The sequence below is a fragment of the Bombina bombina genome, chromosome 6, assembly GCF_027579735.1.
Source record: "Bombina bombina isolate aBomBom1 chromosome 6, aBomBom1.pri, whole genome shotgun sequence".
NCBI lineage: Eukaryota > Metazoa > Chordata > Amphibia > Anura > Bombinatoridae > Bombina > Bombina bombina.
In genome coordinates, this window is record NC_069504.1 from 464472963 (window position 1) to 464494211 (window position 21249).

Genomic DNA, 21249 nt, shown 5'->3' on the forward strand with positions numbered 1-21249 from the left:
TAACAAACAATACCTTGAGAAAGTAAATAGATGTAAATTGTTTTTTTGGTGGAAACACTGTCTGACAAAGGCTGTGCATTGAGCCAAAACATTGACCATGTTTTTTATGCTTGTTTAAAATATAAAGTATTTTTTATTTTTGATAAGCGAGACCTGTGAATGTCTTTTACAGACATTTATATAATTTTTTGACTTGAGCTGTAAGTGGTGAGTGTGGCTGTCTATATATATATATATATATATATATATATATATATATATATATATATATATATATATATATATATATATATATATATATATATATATATATATATATATATATATATATATATATATATATATATATATATATATATATATATATATATATATATAATGTATGTGTGTGTGTGTTGTGTCAAAAAAAATTAAGAAAATTTATTTACATACCGTATGTAATTAATTTTAGATTATGAGTTTTGCGGTAAGGTGAAAAAGCAGCGTTAACAGGTCCTAACGCTGCTTTTTTACGCCCACTGCTATTACGAGTCTTTGGCCTTACTGCAAACCCACTTACGTAAATTTCGTAAAGGCTTTTTCTATGGGACTTCCATAGCGGCGGTATTACGAGTTTGTCCTGGGAGGCCAAAAAGTAAGCAGTACACCCTACCCCGTCAAGATTCCTAACGCATTTTAAAGTCAGTAGTTATGAGTTGTACGCTACAAAGCTGTAGCATAAAACTCATAACTAAAGTGCTAAAAAGTACACTAACACCCATAAACTACCTATTAACCCCTAAACCGAGGCTCTCCCGCATCGCAAACACTAAAATAACATTAATTAACCCCTAATCTGCTGCTCCGGACATCGCCATCACTAGAATAAACATATTAACCCCTAAACCGCCGCACTCCCGCCTCGCAAACACTAGTTAAATATTATTAACCCCTAATCTGCCGCCCCTAACATCGCCGCCACCTACATTATGCTTATTAACCCCTAATCTGCCGCCCCCAACACTATACTATATTTATTAACCCCTAAATCTAACCCTAACCCCCCTAACTTAAATATAATTAAAATAAATCTAAATTAAATTCCTATCATTACCTAAATAATTCCTATTTAAAACTAAATACTTACCTATAAAATAAACCCTAAGCTAGCTACAATATAACTAATAGTTTCATTGTATCTAGCTTAGGGTTTATTTTTATTTTACAGGCAAGTTTGTATTTATTTTAACTAGGTAGAATAGTTACTAAATAGTTATTAACTATTTAATAACTACCTAGCTAAAATAAATACAAATTTACCTGTAAAATAAAACCTAACCTAAGTTACACTAATACCTAACACTACACTACAATTAAATAACTTACATACATTAAATACAATTAGCTAAATTACAAAAAAACCCACTAAATTACAGAAAATAAAAAACAAATTACAAGATATTTAAACTAATTACACCTAATCTAAGAGCCCTATCAAAATAAAAAATGCCCCCCCCAAATAAAAAAAACCCTAGCCTAAACTAAACTACCAATAGCCCTTAAAAGGGTCTTTTGCGGGGCATTGCCCCAAAGAAATCAGCTCTTTTACCTGAAAAAGAAAATACAAACAACCCCCCCAATAGTAAAACCCACCACCCACACAACCAACCCCCCAAATAAAACCCTAACTAAAAAAACCTAAGCTCCCCATTGCCCTGAAAAGGACATTTGGATGGGCATTTCCCTTAAAAGGGCATTTAGCTCTATTGCTGCCCAAAGTCCTAACATAAAAATAAAACCCACCCAATACACCTTTAAAAAAATCCTAACACTAACCCCTGAAGATTCACTTACCGGGAAAAGTCTTCATCCAAGCGGCAAGATGTCCTCAACAAAGCCGGTAGAAGTGGTCCTCCAGACGGGCAGAAGTGGTCCTCCAGACGGGCAGAAGTGGTCCTTCACTCAGACGGCATCTTCCATCTTCCATCTTCATCCTTCCGACGCGGAGCGGCTCCATCTTCAAGATATCTGGCACGGAGCATCCTCTTCTTCCGACGTCTTCTTGCTGAATGAAGGTACCTTTAAGTGACGTCATCCAAGATGGCATCCCTTAGATTCCCATTTGCTGATAGAATTCTATCAGCCAATCGGAATTAAGGTTGAAAAAATCCTATTGGCTGATCCAATCAGCCAATAGGATTGAGTTTGCATTCTATTGGCTGAATCAGCCAATAGGATTTTTTCAACCTTAATTCCGATTGGCTGATAGAATTCTATCAGCCAATCGGAATCTAAGGGACGCCATCTTGGATGACGTCACTTAAAGGTACCTTCATTTAGGAAGAAAACATCGGAAGAAGAGGATGCTCCGCGCCAGATGTCTTGAAGATGGAGCCGTTCCGCGTTGGAAGGATGAAGATAGAAGATGTCGTCTGGGTGAAGACTTCTGCCCGTCTGGAGGACCACTTCTGCCGGCTTCCTTGAGGACATCTTGCCGCTTGGATGAAGACTTCTCCCGGTAAGTGAATCTTCGGGGGTTAGTGTTAGGATTTTTTAAGGGTGTATTGGGTGGGTTTTATTTTTATGTTAGGGCTTTGGGCTGCAATAGAGCTAAATGCCCTTTTAAGCTTAGGTTTTTTTAGTTAGGGTTTTATTTGGGGGGTTGGTTGTGTGGGTGGTGGGTTTCACTGTTGGGGGGGTGTTTGTATTTTTTTTTACAGGTAAAAGAGCTGATTTCTTTGGGGCAATGCCCCGCAAAAGGCCCTTTTAAGGTCTATTGATAGTTTAATTTAGGCTAGAGTTTTTTTATTTTGGGGGGGCTTTTTTATTTTGATAGGGCTCTTAGATTAGGTGTAATTAGTTTAAATATCTTGTAATTTGTTTTTTATTTTCTGTAATTTAGTGTTTGTTTGTTTTTTAATTTAGCTAATTGTATTTAATTTATTTAATTGTATTTAATTTATTTAATTGTATTTAATTTATATAAGTTATTTAATTGTAGTGTAGTGTTAGGTGTTAGTGTAACTTAGGTTAGGTTTTATTTTACAGGAAAATTTGTATTTATTTTAGCTAGGTAATTAGTAAATAGTTAATAACTATTTAGTAACTATTTTACCTACTTAAAATAAATACAAACTTGCCTGTAAAATAAAAATAAAACCTAAGATAGCTACAATGTAACTACTAGTTATATTGTAGCTATCTTAGGTTTTTTTTTATAGGTAAGTATTTAGTTTTAAATAGGAATTATTTAGGTAATGATAGGAATTTTATTTAGATTTATTTTAATTATATTTAAATTAGGGGTGTTAGGGTTAAGGTTAGACTTAGGTTTAGGAGTTAATAAATTTAGAATAGTGATGGCGACGTTGGGGGCGGCAGATTAGGGGTTAATAAATGTAGGTAGGTTGCGGCGACATTGGGAACGGCAGATTAGGGGTTAATAAGTATAATGTAGGTGTCCGCAATGTTGGGGGCAGCAGATTAGGGGTTAATAAGTATAATGTAGGTGGCGGTGATGTCCGGAGCGGCAGATTAGGGGTTAATAAGTGTAATTTTAGGGGTGTTTAGACTTGGGGTTCATGTTAGGGTGTTAGTTGTAATCATAAATTTAGTTTCCCCATAGGAATCAATGGGGTTGCGTTACGGAGTTTTACGCTGCTTTATTGCAGGTGTTAGAGTTTTTCTCAGCCAGCTCTCCCCATTGATGTCTATGGGGAAATCGTGCACGAGCACGTAAAACCAGCTCACTGCTGACTTAAGAAGCGCTGGTATTGGAGTGAAGTGTGGAGCTCAATTTTGCTCTACGCTCACTTCTTGCCTTTTAACGCCGGGTTTGTAAAAACCTGTAATATCAGCGCTGCAGGGAAGTGAGCGGTGAGAATCACATGCAAGTTAGCACCGCACCCCTGTTACCGCAAAACTCGTAATCTAGGCGTATATTTTTTTCACAAATCCAGTAAGTACAGTTCTGTTTTGTGATGTAAATGTTTTATAACTTAGCACCCTGGTAGTTGACTGGATGTGAAGTGGGAGTGCAGATACTCTGGGACTTTGAGATATATATATATATATATATATATATATATATATATATATATATATATATATATATATATATATATATATATATATATATATATATATATATATATATATATATATATATATATATATATATATATATATATATATATATATATATATATATATACACATACAGTAACGGACCTACTCAACAGAGGGACCGGGTGCAATAGTTTTTTTTTGTGCCCCCCAAAGGTAACTCAATAATAAGCAATAGAAATAACATACATGCTTCTATGTATAATGATTTTGACTCTCTCTCTCTCTCTCTCTCTCTCTCTCTCTCTCTCTCTCTCTCTCTCTCTCTCTCTCTCTCTCTCTTTCTCTTTCTCTCTCAGTCTCTCTCTCTCTATATATATATATATATATATATGTATATATTTGTATGTATATATGTTAATGCTAGGATTACCCAAGCGGCTGTGGGTAAAGCCTGATGTATTGTAATTATTATTATTATTATCGGTTATTTGTAGAGCCCCAACAGATTTTGCAGCGCTAATTGAGCTGTGGGTAAAGACCAATGTACTGTAATTCCCCCATCTACACTATTTGTTTTTTATTTTTTCCCTGTTGATCCTCTGGCATCCACCCCAAGTGAACCTTGGGGAATGAGGTTTACAAGGAGGGATTTTCCCAGAGGCGGAGGCAAAAAATATAGTGAAGATGTGTGAATTACAGTGCATCGTATATATGTTTGATGCAGTGACTCGATCAGTATGAGGGGAATTATGATCTTACATTTGGCTTTACCCACAGCGGCTTGGGTAATTCAAGCATGGACTACCCAATATCGGACTTTGCCCACAATATATATTTATACAGGTATATATATACAGTGTATATGCAATGGTACCCTTGTACTTGTGGTCTGGTGCCACTGCACCTGCTGCTGTGTTTATATTATCAGTTATCGCATGTCTGTATTCATGCAGGGTGAACAAGGGGAAAATGGAGTGGAAGGAATTATGGGACCGATGGTAAGAATATCCTTACATGGCTAACGCTAATGCATTACTATTCATATGTGAGTAAATGACATATGCAGGACATGCATAATGCATAGGTTGCTGAGTTAATATGTTGGCGTAGCTCTTTCAGAGTCATATATTTTTCAAGTATTTACAATTTTTGTAATAATAACACAATCATTTATGTGATGTTTAATGTGTGTGCCTGGCACACCTTTGCAGAATTGTACTGTACTGTAATGTTCTGAAAACAATGCAAGATTTGCTTTTATGTGAGTGAAGATAGATGTTGGAACCTACATTAATCCATATGCAAAACATACTGCTAATAAATTAGAGGCAAGTAAATGGTGGGAAGATTTTTAAAATGTGCACATGTTTGGCATAATCCACAATCTACACCAGATTATTTTGACATTAGCTCCACACATGAAATCAATTAGCATAGTTATAAATGTATGGATGCGCTTATCTGTATTCTTTGAAATTGTGGTTATAGATGAATAGAATCCAGATGCTGTGCCCTACGCTACTGTCACACAGATGATGTTAATTGATTAAATGTATACAGTTTTGCAGAGAATTTGAATTGCATGGCTCTCTAAGTGTAAACATGGTTTTCAAAAATGTTTTGAGAGGATTCATGATTGAACAAAAAACGTTGAAAAATTTGGAAGGAATTATCCGAGATAAGAAATGATGTCAAAGCTATCAACCCATTTGCAACTAACCAGAAGTGAAGATTTATACACAGAATTTGTGCAGTTACTGTATAGAACCTTGATCTTAGAAAGCATCCACTAGAGTATATCATGAGTCTGTTCCTCCTCTCCTACCAGTGCAGTTCCTTACAAACCCACATCTCCCTTCATTCTTACCTGCTGTTCTTCAAAAGGGACATTAAAGTTATTTTTTTTGGTTTAATACCAGTTGTTTTTGTTTTGTTTTGTTTTTTTAAACAGCTGTTCCTTAAAGGGATAGATCTGGAATGTAAGCTTAGGAGCCAGCCCATTTTTGGTTCAGAACACTGAGTAGCACTTGATGATTGGTGGCTACATTTAGACACCAATCAGCAAGCGCTACTCAGGTGCTGAACCAAAAATGGGCTGTCTCCTAAGCTTACATTCAAGCTTTTCAAATAAAGATACCATGAGAACAAAGAAAAATTGATAGTAGGAGAAAATTAGAAAGTTGCTTAAAATTGCATGCGCCATCTGAATCATGAAAGTCTAATTTCGACTAGACTATCCCTTTAAGTATCTTTTGCTTGTGTGCTTTGTTGCACAATACTGGCTACGACCCAGGCACTAGCCTTCTTTACCCAGGCACTAGCCTTCTTTACCCAGGCACTAGCCTTCTTTACCCAGGCACTAGCCTTATTTACTCATGCACTAGCCTTACTTACCAAGGCACTAGTCTTATTTACCATGGCACTAGCCTTATTTACCATGACACTAGCCTTATTTACTAAGGCACTAGCCTTATTTACCCAGACACAAGCCTTATTTACCCAGGCACTAGTCTTATTTACCATGGCACTAGTCTTATTTACTAAGGCACTAGCCTTATTTACCCAGGCACTAGCCTTATTTACCCAGGCACTAGCCTTATTTACCCAGGCACTAGCCTTATTTACCATGGCACTAGCCTTATTTACCATGGCACTAGCCTTATTTACCCTGGCACAAGCCTTATTTACCCAGGCACTAGCCTTATTTACCCAGGCACTAGCCTTATTTACCCAGGCACTAGCCTTATTTACCCTGGCATTAGCCTTATTTACCAAGGCGCTAGCCTTATTTACCCTGCCACTAGCCTTATTTACTAAGGCACTAGCCTTATTTACTCTGGAACTAGCCTCATTTGCTAAGGTGCTAGCCTTATTTGCTAAGGTGCTAGCCTTATTTACCCTGGCACTAGCCTTATTTAGCCTGGCAATAGCCTTATTTACCCTGGCAATAGCCTTTTTTTACCAAGGCACTAGCCTTATTTACCTTGGCACTAGCCTTATTTACCTTGGCACTAGCCTTTTTTTCCTTGGCACTAGCCTTTTTTACCTTGGCACTAGCCTTATTTACCCTGGAACTAGCCTTATTTACCATGGAACTAGCCTTATTTACCCTGGCACTAGCCTTATTTACCCAGGTACTAGCCATATTTAGCAAGGCACTAGCCTTGTGAGTTTAAATACCAAGTTATTTTGCAAGGCACTAGCCTTATTTACCCTGGCACTAGCCCTATTTATGCAATCCCAATAGACACAGCACCTTAGTCCTAGTGCACGCTGGAAGGGTTACTGCGGGCACCCAAAGATAATCATCCAAATTCCAAAAGAATCCACAGCACCAAGGATATATTCACAATTTAGCCTTATTTACCCTGGCACTAGCCTTATTTGCCCTTGCACTAGTCTTATTTACCCTGGCACTAGCCTTATTTACCCTGGCACTAGTCTTATTTACCCTGGCACTAGCCTTATTTACCCTGGCACTAGTCTTATTTACCCTGGCACTAGTCTTATTTACCCTGGCACTAGTCTTATTTACCCTGGCACTAGTCTTATTTACCCTGGCACTAGTCTTATTTACCCTGGCACTAGTCTTATTTACCCTGGCACTAGCCTTATTTACCCTGGCACTAGTCTTATTTACCCTGGCACTAGCCTTATTTACCCTGGCACTAGTCTTATTTACCCTGGCACTAGTCTTATTTACCCTGGCACTAGTCTTATTTACCCTGGCACTAGTCTTATTTACCCTGGCACTAGCCTTATTTACCCTGGCATTAGTCTTATTTACTAAGGCACTAGCCTTATTTACCCTTGCACTAGTCTTATTTACCCTGGCACTAGCCTTATTTGCCCTTGCACTAGTCTTATTTACCCTGGCACTAGTCTTATTTACCCTGGCACTAGTCTTATTTACCCTGGCACTAGTCTTATTTACCCTGGCACTAGTCTTATTTACCCTGGCACTAGCCTTATTTACCCTTGCACTAGTCTTATTTACCCTGGCACTAGCCTTATTTACCCTGGCACTAGTCTTATTTACCCTGGCACTAGCCTTATTTACCCTTGCACTAGTCTTATTTACCCTGGCACTAGCCTTATTTACCCTTGCACTAGCCTTATTTACCCTGGCACTAGTCTTATTTACCCTGGCACTAGCCTTATTTACCCTGGCACTAGCCTTATTTACCCTGGCACTAGCCTTATTTACCCTTGCACTAGCCTTATTTACCCTTGCACTAGCCTTATTTACCCTGGCATTAGTCTTATTTACTAAGGCACTAGCCTTATTTACCCTGGCACTAGCCTTATTTACCCTGGCACTAGCCTTATTTGCCCTTGCACTAGTCTTATTTACCCTGGCACTAGTCTTATTTACTAAGGCACTAGCCTTATTTACCCTGGCACTAGCCTTATTTACCCTGGCACTAGCCTTATTTACCCTTGCACTAGTCTTATTTACTAAGGCACTAGCCTTGTGAGTTATTTTGCATATAAAAAAATATGCTTTTTCATTATTCAAGTGATTTTACTTGTTCCAGCCTCAATAAGGCAGGAATCCAATAACTCAGGTCTCCTGAAGACATATAGGGGCCTATCTATTAAGCTCCGCATGGAGCCAGAAACAGCAGTTATAAAGCAGAGGTCTAAAGACCGCTGCTCCATAACCCAGTCCGCCTGCTCTAAGCAGGCGGACAGACATCGCCGGAATTCAACCTGATCGAGTACGATCGGGTTGATTGACACCCCCCTGCCGGTGGCTGATTGGCCGCGAATCTGCAGGGGGTGGCATTGCACTAGCAGCTCACAAGAGCTGCTGGTGCAATGCTGAATACAGAGAGCGTATTTCTCTCCGCATTTAGCGATGTCTGTCGGACCTGATCCGCACTGTCGGTCAGGCCCGACAGACATTTCATAAATAGGCCTCTTAGACTAAATGGATGCATATAAACATCTTCCCTGTGCATAAGGTTCAGGACCATTAGATGTGCATATGCAAATGGTCTTTAACCATTAATCTTTCAAATTCCCATTAAGAAAGAGATGAAAACAGGATTATCAATTTTTTTGTCTATAATGTAGTGTGCAAGGCAGAATATCTGGGTTAAAGGAACAGTCTACACTAAAATTGTTATTGTTTAAAAAGATAGATAACGCCTTTACTACCCATTCCCCAGCTTTGCACAAAAAACATGGTTATAGTAATATACTTTATTACATTTAAACCTCTAAATTTCTGCCTGTTTCTAAGCCACTAAAGAAAGCCTCTTATCACAATGCTTTTTATTAGCTTTTCACAACAGGAGTCTGCTAGTTCATGTGGGCCATATAGATAACATTATGTTCACGCCCGGGGAGTTTTTTAAGATTCAGCACAACACAGCACTAATTGGCTAAAATGCAAGTCAATAGATAATAAATAAAAAGTCATGTGGTCAGGGGGCTGTCAGAAGAGGCTTAAATACAAGTAATCACAGAGGTAAAAAGTATATTAAAGGGACATAATACTCATATGCTAAATCACTTGAAACTGATGCAGTATAACTGTAAAAAGCTGACAGGAAAATATCACCTGAGCATCTCTATGTAAAAAAGGAAGATATTTTACCTCACAATCTCCTCAGCTCAGCAGAGTAAGTTCTGTGTAAAAAGTTATACTCAGCTGCTCCCAGCTGCAGGTAAAAAAAAATAAAAAATGAAGAAATGAACAGCAGCCAATCAGCATCAGCAGTGCTGAGGTCATGAACTCTTACTGTGATCTCATGAGATTTGACTTAACTCTCATGAGATTTCATAGTAAGCTTCCTTTACCTGATTGGTGAAATAATATGAGAGTTCACGAGGCTCATCCTTTCAGCTGTCCCAGGACAGACACACTAAAATGCTGCTTAGAAACCCTTTACAATGGGATGTGGCTACTGAGGAACTTTTGAGGTAAAATATCTTACTTTTTTTACATAGAGATGCTCAGGTGATATTTTCTAGTCAGCTTTTTACAGCTATACTGCATCACTTTCAAGTGTTTAAACATTTGGGTATTATGGCCCTTTAATATAACTTAGTTGTTTATGTAAAACTGGGGAATGGGTTATAAAGGGATTATCTATCTTTTAAAACAATACAAATTATATTATAGACTGTCCCTTTAAACGTTTCATGACTATCAAGTATGGAGGACCTATTAATACATGTTTAACATTGTTAGACATGCACTGCCACCTCTTGTAAATGTCACATTTAAAGTCTCATTCAGAATGTTATTGGCATTAATACTGAAGTAAAAATTATGATTTCATTATTTTAATTTAATAAGAAAGAAAAAGAACCCCTCTTTTATGCAACAAAATTGTATTCCAGTAGAATGCAAAAAATGCAGCCATTTGCTTGTTTTATAAAAATATTTTCTTTAAATTCAGGGTCCACCTGGTCAAAAAGGAGAACGTGGTGATACAGTGGTTATTGACTATGATGGAAGAATCATGGATACGCTAAAGGTAATTTAAATGGAAGCTCAGAATCAACTAATGTGCTGTGCTAAAAAGCTTGCAATAAGATTTTAGTCAGATAATTGTAATGTTTTCAGCATCATAAAGTTGTTTTTGTTGAGTTAATTATTGGGTCACTTATTAAATTGTTTAACAAAACATGTTAATTTCTATTTATTTAAATCTAAGCTTCTTTACAGAATACAAAGTTGTTGACTAATATGTACATTGTGTTATGTGTTATGTACGTTATGTGTAATGTCATATTCTGACATTATGGGGCCGAATTATCAAGCTCCGAATGTTTCCGGCGAGCCTTCAGACCGCTGCTCCATAACTTGTCTGCCTGCTCTGAGGCCGCGGACAGAAATCAATTGATTGACAACCCCTGCTAGCGAACGATTGGCCATGAATCTGCAGGGGTGGCATTGCACCAGCAGTTCACAAGAACTGCTTGTGTAATGATAAATGCCGACAGCGTATGCTATCGGCATTTATCGATGTGCAGCGGACATGATACGCTACATCGTATCATGTCCACTCGCACATTAATAAGTAGGCCCCTATGTATCAATGGCTTAAACAGCTGTAACCGTGGTTATTATATGCTCAGCTCTGGGTTTACTTTCTGTGGTGAGTAAAAGGTTCTAAACATTCACCTGTGGAAACAGAAGAAACTGAAGATGTTAAATACCTAAAAATATTTATATTTGCAGGCTGCAGGGATACACAATATTGTGGTAAATATAATGAGATTTGTGCACGTCTGCCATTGCATGTTACTCTCACCTCACAATGATCCCAAATGACAAACCAGTGAACTTGGATGACATAAGTCCAAAAACAAATTTCATGATTCAAATAGGGCATGTAAACTTTCCAATTTACTTTTAGTACCAAGTTTGCTTTGTACTCTTGGTATTCTTAGTTGAAAGTTAAACCTAGGAGGAACATATGCTAATTTCTTAGACCTTGAAGGCCGCCTCTAATCTAAATGCATGTTGACAGTTTTTCACCACTAGAGGGTGTTAGTTCATGTGTTTCATATAGATAAAATTGAGCTCATGCATGTGAATTTACAGAGGAGTGAGCACTGATTGGCTAAAATGCAAGTCTGTCAAAATAACTGAAATAAGGGGGCAGTCAGCAGAAGCTTAGATACAAGGTAATTACAGAGGTAAAAAGTGTATTATTATAACTGTGTTGGTTATGCAAAACTGGGGAATGGGTAATTAAGGGATTATCTATCTTTTAAAACAACAAAAATTATGGGGTTGACTGTCCCTTTAAAGGCACATCAAATCAAACCTTTTATTTCATGATTATGACAGAGCACACAATTTTAAACAATTCCAATTTACTTTTTTATTAGACTTGCTTCATTCTCTTTGTATCTTTTGTTGAAGAAACAGCCATGCACTACATAGAGTCAAATTAACACATTGGCTGAAGCAGCTAGCTCCCAGTAATCCGTTGCATTCCTGAGCCTACCTAGGTATGCTTTTCAACAAAGGATTCCAAGAGAATGAAGCAAATTATGTAATAAAAGTAAACTGGAATTGTATAAAACTGCATGCTATTTTTTTTTTATCTTTAATATTTTTTTGATTTTTTTTTAAGCAGTACAAATTTTACTGTAAGTAAAATACTTTTGTAATAAACAATGACGTGATTAGAGGGAAACATTTTCATGCAAGTTAGAAGATAATAAGTTCTTTGTAGTGTTTATCTAACAAAATGGTGTAGTGATATTTGCTGTAGCTGGGTATAATTATACAAGTCTGTAATATTAAAACAGTTAAGGACCACTGCATAATATTTTCTTATAGTAATTTTAGTAACACATTTTAAATGGACAATAAAGTCACAATTAAACTTTCATGGTTTAGACAGAGCATGTATAAGAAATCTAATTTACTTCTATTATCACATTTTCTTCATTCTCTCATATCCTTTGTTGAAGAGTAGACATAGGTTCAGGAGTGTGCACATTTGTTTAGCACTCTATGGCTGTGGCGTATGTAACAATGTTTGTAGCAATGTTTTACATCATGGTCACTTTCCTAAACACATGGGGACTGCAAAATATTATTTTAAATGCTTTAAAGGCCACATATAATTTATGACTATTAAACACACAAATAATAATAATAATAATAATAATAATATATTTCTTAAAAATGAACCGTGGCACAGGGCCAGATTTAGATATAAATACAGGGTACATTTTATCTGCTGTTCTACCCTTTTAAGTTGTGGAAAACTTGTTTGCCCATCTACCAGAGGCTAGCATGGGCGTCCGCAGACATTTTTCCGGGGGGGGGGGGCAAAAAAAAAAAAATACCCCAATGATATCAATAGCAACATGTGAAACAGACAGAGTTGCCCATTGTATGTATGACCTGCAGATCATTTTAAATATGGTAGCTCATTGGTGTCAAAAGAGTGACTCAAGTTAATGCTTATACAGGTAGCCCTCAGTTTACGCCGGGGTTAGGTTCCAGAAGGAATGGTTGTAAATCGAAACCATTGTAAATTAAAACCCAGTTTATAATGAAAGCCAATGGGAAGTGAGGGAGATAGGTTCCAGGCCCCTCTCAAAATTCTCATAAGTAACACCTAATACATTATTTTTAAAGCTTTAAAATGAAGACTTTAAATGCTAAACAGCATTATAAACCTAGTACAATAATCACACAACACAGAATATATAATTAAACTAAGTTAAATGAACAAAAACATTTTCTAAACAGCATTACAAACTTAATAAAATAATTACACAACACAGAATATATAATTAAACTAAGTTAAATGAACAAAAACATTTGCTAAACAGCATTATAAACCTAATAAAATAATCAGACAAGACTTCACTTGCATTTTTCTGCAAACAGTTCTTTCTATGCATTCCAATCTGGACTGATTTATAGACAGGAAGTTCTTGTTCCTTTGAAATCTGCTCGATAGCTCAGGTCTGGTTAAACTGATTAATTTCAGCTTGCATGGCTTTGCTGCAACACAAGCGGACTGCTCCACCTACTGGCTATTTTAATAAATGCACTGCTTCTCAATGTTTTTCAATAGCAGTCACATGACTGGGAAAAAAGGTTATTCTGAAACGGTGTAAATTGAACCGTTGTAAAATGAGGGCCACCTGTACTTAGCTTTATGGGAGGGACAGCCCAGAAGAAATGTTTTGGAACTGCAATATGATGAGAAAATATTTTATTTACATACAACACTTAGAAAGTCTGTCACTCTCTTGCAAGTAGACAGCTAGATTAACCCCTTAGTGACCAGACCATTTTTTCAATTTTTACATTTCTGCTGTGTTTGTGTTTTGCTGTAATCTTCCTCTTACTCATTTACTGTACCCACACATATTATATACTGTTTTTTTCGCCATTAAATGGACTTTCTAAAGATACTATTATTTTCATCATATCTTATAATTTACTATAAAATAAAATATAAAATGATGAACAAATTGAAAAAAACACTTTCTAACTTTGACCCCCAAAATCTGTTACAGATCTACAACCACCAAAAACAACCATGCTAAATAGCTTCTAAAATTTGTCCTCAGTTTAGAAATACCCAATGTTTACATGTTCTTTGCTATTTCCAAACCATTTTTTTTTTCAAAATTAGCGATAGTTACATTGTAACACTGATATCTGTAGTAGTTAGTAGATAACCCAAAGTATTGATCTAGGCCCATATTGGTATATACGGTATTTTATGCCACCATTTCACCACCAAATGCGATCAAATAAAAATTATGGCAATTATAGCACAAATGGTTGTAAATGCTTCTCTGGGATCCCCTTTGTTCACAAATAGCAGACTTATATGGCTTTGGCGTTGCTTTTTGGTAATTAGAAGGCTGCTAAATACTGCTGCGTACCACACTTGTATTATGCCCAGCAGTGAAGGGGTTAATTAGGTAGCTTGTAGGGTTAATTTTAGCTTTAGTGTAGAGATCAGCCTCCCACCTGACACATCCCACTCCCTTATCCCTCCCTGACCCCTCTCAAACAGCTCTCTTCCCTCCCACTCCCCACAATTGTCACCTCGATCTTAAGTACTGGCAGAAAGTCTGCCAGTATTAAAATAAAAGGCTTTTTTTTTTTTTTTTTTTAAGTATTTTTTTTTTATATGATATTCTGCAGTGTTGGAACCCCCCTTAGCCTTAGCCCAACCTCCCTGATCCTCCCCCCAAACAGCTCTCTAACCCCCCCTCTACCTATTTGCCGCCATCTTGGGTACTGGCAGCTGTCTAAATAAAATGCCTTTTTGTATAACCCCCCCCAAAAAACAACAACAATATTCTGTAGTGTAGCTGCCCTATCCTCAATACCCTACCCCCTCCCAGATCCCTTCCCCAACATCTATTACTCCCTCCCTCCTTCCCATTCATAACATTAGCACTTAATGTAGCGCGTGCACTCCCGCCCATTCGCATGTACTGCAGGAACAGGGGTAGATGGGCCACCCACCCGCCTCCCTCGTATCCCTCCCATGCCACCAACGATCGGCACCATTGCTGGCCGAAGCAGAGAGTGGCTCTCTCTGCATCAGATGCTTAAAAAGGGTATTGCATTATGCCTCAATATCGAAGCATCACTGGAATACCCTGAAAGTGGCAGGAAGCGACCTTGAGGACGTGCAGGGTACGTCCTTTGTCATTAACGACCGTTTTTTGTAGGACGTACCCTGCACATCCTTGGTTAAGGGGTTAAAAGCAAAATGGAAGAGCTAATTACAGCATTTGGTTAAATGTTGATAGCCCGGGTCCATGTCAAGGTCTCTTTCTCACTGGGTCCCTAACCTACAACCACTCAATGCATGCCTTCAACCAAACACACTGAGATACAAACAAGGGTGACACAGGCCTTTTGTAATTTCTTTAGATATAACCAAAACACAGAAATGGACTGCACTCTCAAACCGGACCTGGTACACATCTCATGACCCTGCAAAACTCACAGCCCTGGCCACTCACCAGTACTGGCAGACAGCTACACTGCTGTTAGTGACTCAGGCAGATAACATTTTGGCAGCCTGGGAGCAAAGCCCATAAAAAAATATTAACACAACACAAAGAAAACATGGCACTCTCTTGTAAGCACACAGCTAAATTAAAAGCAAAATAGAAGTGTTAGTTTAAATCTAATCTAATTGTGTAATTGCAAAAGTGTGTTTAAGTTTTTACCCAGAGCAGAATTCCAGGGAGGGGCAAGATCCCCACCTTGCCCCCCTCCGGACGCCCATGGCTGCTAGTTGGCCATTCTTGTTATACATTGTTACATATATTATTGTCATACAATGCTAAGGACATATACATGCTCCTAAGTCTTATCACATTTTACTCTTCAACAAAGGATATTAAGAAAACAAAGGAATTTTATTTATTTATTTATTTTTAAATATTATGCTCTATCTGAGCCATGGAACTTTAATTTTGACTTAATTGATCTCATCTTTAAGGATGCATCGTTTTGAAAATAATACTCAATGCCTATGCTCTTGAGATACCTGTGAGGTGTTTAGTGTAGTAACATAAGTACTTCAATAATGTTTTTATAATGCTTTAACAGTGCTTGGTAGTCCTTATGCCCAGTGGGACAAGCAATGCATGTTTGTGTTTCTCATTAATACAGTTTTGTAAACAGATAAATAATAAATTATAAAATAAACTACAGATAAATCACTTGTATTACTTGAACAAAGAAAAAGGTGAGACATGAAATATCCAACATAAACACAGTATTCAAATGATGGTGAAAGTTCAATTAGGAAACTTTATAATCTCTTGATCCCAGTCCAATCTTCCTCTTTTGCATTACAGATCCAAGAAAAACTTTATTTATACTTTAACTATTGAAGTCAGATGAGTTTGGCAACAAAGAAAGTGAGAAATAAAAATCTATCCAAAAAAGTACTTCTAAAAGAAGCTTGTTGTTGTTGTGTGAATACGTTTGTAAGACAAACAACTTCTCAGAAGAACACTAAAGTAAAAAATAATTTAGATAGAGCAGGCAATTTTAAACAACTTTCCAATTCACTTCCATTATCAATTTGTGCTCAGTATTTTTATATGCACACATTCTGAGGTATCAGCTTCTACAGAGCATGTGCAAGAGTTCACAGTGTATATGTATATGTCCGTAATTGGCTGATTGCTGTCACATGATACAGTGGGCAGGGAAATGGAAAAAAACTTTGAAATTTCTCAGAAAAAAACACTTATAATTTGAAATTCTTACAAGAGAAATATAGCTCTGACATTGATCAATTGACTAAATGAAGGTTGCATTAATAAATGAGGTTGTGAAAATATGTGTTGGGACTCATAAGCAGAAAACTGGAAGAAGGTGTAGGGTTCAAAAGTGGAGCTCTAAGAAGGAGGATACTGTGTTTGAGCTAGCCAAAATAATGCATGGGATAGGACATTTCTGTGGATATAAAAGATCACTGTGTGAATCATCATAAACATAGGAAAGGCATAAGCTTCCTGCTTCAGCTATGACTGAAGAAAAGCTTCAATTGCTGAAGTGTCTAGGCCCACCTCTCCCAATTAGCAATCGAGAATTTAGGCAGTGGTGAACAGATCCAGAGTAAAGACTCTGAAGTTCCTGGATTTGAGGAATATTTGTGTTTGCTGCTTCAAATTGCTGACATTTTTCAGATTGCAAGTGTTAGTCTGCAACAGGGTTGAAAAAACATGGAAGACATTCTCCATTTAGAGATACATGTTTGTTTCTATAAGATTATTCACTGGGTCTAATACAGAGTAGAATGAAACATGGATTCATCAATTTGGTAAAATTATTGACTGCAAATCAGCCTCTGAAAGTAACCATTTCCTTCCGGTAGTGAAAAAGCTTCATCTTATAACCCAAAAAGGGCAACTGTCATCTGATTCTTTAATAGTTATATGTATATTTTCCAGAAACAATTGTCCCATTCCAGGCCTTCATAACATAAGAGCTGTTCATTGCCTTTCAATGATAAAGAAATGAATAACTCAGAGTCTTCCAAATTGTTGGAGGCTTTTAGACATTGAAGGGAAAGGTACTGGTAGTATAATGGAGCATGCAAAATATTAAAGATGAAATAACTACAATTCATGCCAATTTCTTTAGGATTTGTTTCCCCATACTTATTTGTTTATAGATTTTATTTTCTTGGTAATGGCGTGCGACTTTTGGGGGGGAAACATAAGCATGGATTCTACCAGGCTTATAATAAAACTTCTAAGATGACTACATAATAGATTAAGAAATAATTGATTTAGTAGTTTAATAAATAAAGAGGGAGTAAATGGAAAAAAAGGAGTAAATAAAATTGATGTTTCCAAAATAATTGGATGATTAATTTGAATGGTCTGTTGTATTCTTTACCAGTAAAACATCTTAGTTTATTAAGCTACTGTCTCAGATTGAGAAAGTTAAACTGTTAAACCCAAGCGTATAACAAACTAAAAATAAACATTAGTTTCTGTCATTGTATCTTTAAAAACCATGTTAAACTCACCCTATCTGTAAGCAAGTATATCACTAACTCAGTGACTCCAGTCGTCCATGGCACAGCGCTTTCTTCAATGAGGTTAACATTTCCACCTCTAAACCAATATCCATGCGTGTCAACTGAGATCCTAGCATGGCTATTGGTCCTAGGTGGACAAAAAATATTAAAAAGTAGATTCCAGCCTCGAATTTCTTTAAAAATACTTTTATTCTCTCATCACAGGGTCAAAGGAAAAAAAGTAAAACGTTTCAGGCCTGCACTAGACCCTTAATCATGTATGTTTGATTATACACAGGTGTGCCTTATATATTCTCATCCTATTACAATAGATAGAAGCAGTATCTGCATACTAGTGACATCTTGTGGACAAACGTGAATATTACACTTTAACCATTTTTCTATCTTGATAATGAAAAAGAGCTTCTAAAGACATAATTTATACCAAGAAACTGCTTAAAAACCCATAAAACCCATATATAAAATTAAAAAAGCAGAATAGTGCACAACTTATAGTATATACCAAGTCCACTTAAAGAAACAAGGCCCAATCAAAATCTTTGTTAGGACCCTTAGGGGTAAATGCATCCAATTTCTATATCCAGAACATCTCTCTAGTTCTCAAAATATGTTCTCTATCACCACCACTTCTTGACCTAATAACTTGTTCTATGATTTGGTACCTCAATTGGCTGATGTTATGAACCATAGAGTGGAAGTGAGAGAAAACAGATGCCTCCTTGTCTTTGCATCTGATATTAGATTTGTCTTCTGTTATCCTCTCTCTAACCTCTCTACAGGTCTCGCAAACATAAATTAACCCACATGGGCATTTAATTAGGTAAACAACAAATGTTAAATACGTCCTTATCTGGAGTTTCTTACCATTTTTATATTCAGTTATGGTAAATGCTAGCGTTTGTTATACGCTTGGATTTACCATCACTTTAAGGTTTTCCTTCTGGATTGAACTCTAGAGTCCATTGTTCTCCACAGTCTGGATCTTCTTTGAGATAAATATAATGATGCTGATTACATTGTATCTAACTTTCTTGGCTCTTATAAACATTTTACTCTGGTGGAAAGTATTTTTAATAGAAATAAACAAAATAAAATAACAGCAAATTTAATAAAGAGGGAAAAAAAAGAGTAAAGAGAAGAAAAAAATCAGAAAACATAAAGCAGCAAAGGGTAAAAAGAGGAATATTTGGACAAATAACTAGGGGTTATTAGTTATTGAAGTTCCTGATTGATTGACTTTCACTTTCATTTGAATACTATGAATTTATCAGTTAGTAATTTCTCTTTAGTATCTAATTTATTTATCAATTCCCTTTAAAAGGTTTTGTCTAAGAGGGCATTTTAAAACATGTTGAGGCTTTTTCAGTGTATATTCTTGTATAGAAGAAACCAGGTTTATCTTCTCAGGCTTGTGGAGGTACCTATCCACTTATAAAAGTGAGAGTTGTTCTTATTAATATACAGTTGTATACAAACAATAATTTCCATTAGTTTCCATTCAAACTTATAATGGTCTAGATTTATCAGTTTGTGAAGGACAGGATTCATATGTTGTGAACCTGTCTGCATTTGATCCCAAATTTTGGGGTGCATTTGTTCCCCTTATTTACAGATGCATGAGCGAATGCTTGTGCAATGATGCCCCCTACCCTCATTCAACCAATTGCGGGATTGTAAGGCTTGTCAATCACTCTGGTCAAATCAACCAGGGTGATTTTCATCTGCCAACTCTAGTTGGCAGGGAAAGTTTATGAATATCAGTTGCAGGCTCATTTGAGCGAGCCTGAAAATAATCGGTATGTTCGCCTAATGATAAATCTAGCCCAGAGTATTTTAAGGCAATATAACAGTTAAGAAGCTGCCCTTTTGTATGCATGAATTGCAACATCTCAGTACAATATCCTTTAAGTTTAGAAGTTATTTACAACATAGGATAAACATAGGATAAAAGTTTCCACAGAAGGTCATTACCATTAGATTCCAAAAGCTTGCATCTTGCATGAACCAACACTTGCTGGCTGAGAATAAACCTCCTTTAGCATGAAATTATTTAGTGTAATATGTATAAGGAAGGCTCCATTTTTACAGACAATAAAATGCCCAGTGCTAAATACTGCCAAGAAGCATGTGCCCTATAATCAACCCCAAATTATGTGAGTCCAGAAAAGGAAAGTTTTATTTACTTGTTTCAGTACAAACATTTCCCAGAAGAAACAAAGCTTTCTGGTTGTTTTCCTTTAAACAGAGTTTTTTAATGGCTAAGGAGTGTTATTGAGAATTGTAAAATGTGAATTATGTTTGTTTTTCTATTTGTATGCCTAAACCAATAATAAGCATGTTTTCTATAATTACGTTCTGACAGAATATGAATAGATCATAACTTATTTTGTTTTATTAACACAGGGCCCACCTGGACCTCCTGGACCACCGGGCTCTCAGGGCTTGCAAGGACTTCCTGGGCCAAAGGTTTGTACTTGATACATTTAGTTTGTTATATAAATATTTAGATTTTTTTCTGTGTGAACAAAAATAACTATTTGATCTGAGGGTTTTTTTCTATTAAATAAATTAACATAATTGATTTTTCTTTGAGTTTACAAGACAATAAAATAGTGCAATTGCAATGCAGCACCTTAATATATAAAAAAGTGTTTCAGTAAAACCAAGTATTATTATTATACTTTATTTATGAAGCGCCATCATATTCCGCAGCGCTGTCCATGGATACAGTTCATTTAAATAAAACAAAATAAAACTTCAAGTACACAGTATGTTTAACAACATTACTAAAGTTTCTTCATCAAGCAAACTCAGAGACCAACATCAAAATTATTCAGAGATGGTACCTAACCCCTAGCAGAATAAATAAACTTTTTCCATCTGCCAGCAATAAATGCTGGAGGTGTGAAAACTCAATAGGCTCTATGGGCCACATTTGGTGGTCTTGCCCTCTCATTCAGGCATGCTGGGAATCTATTATAGAGGTTACTTCTAGAATGCTAAAAACAAATCTGACACCAGACCCCTTGGTTTGGCTGCTTAACAACCTACCACATAAGTTTCCCACTCATCAGAAAAAAATTATCTTCATAGCCAGCAACAGTATGAAATCCCTCATTGCCCAAAGATGGAAAAGTAAAGAGGTACCAAGCCTTCCTTTATGGTACAA

General features: G+C 36.5%; 1 protein-coding gene across 1 annotated transcript in view; it reads left to right on the forward strand.

Annotated features, from left to right (window-relative positions):
- Nucleotides 1-21249, forward strand: part of COL23A1 (collagen type XXIII alpha 1 chain) — a 267708-nt gene that overhangs the window by 173149 nt on the left and 73310 nt on the right. Inside the window, exons 12-15 of the mRNA XM_053717243.1 lie at nucleotides 5001-5045; nucleotides 10461-10538; nucleotides 11246-11269; nucleotides 20484-20546. Coding sequence (XP_053573218.1) covers nucleotides 5001-5045; nucleotides 10461-10538; nucleotides 11246-11269; nucleotides 20484-20546 — 210 coding nt within the window. The remainder of the gene's footprint in view (nucleotides 1-5000; nucleotides 5046-10460; nucleotides 10539-11245; nucleotides 11270-20483; nucleotides 20547-21249) is intronic.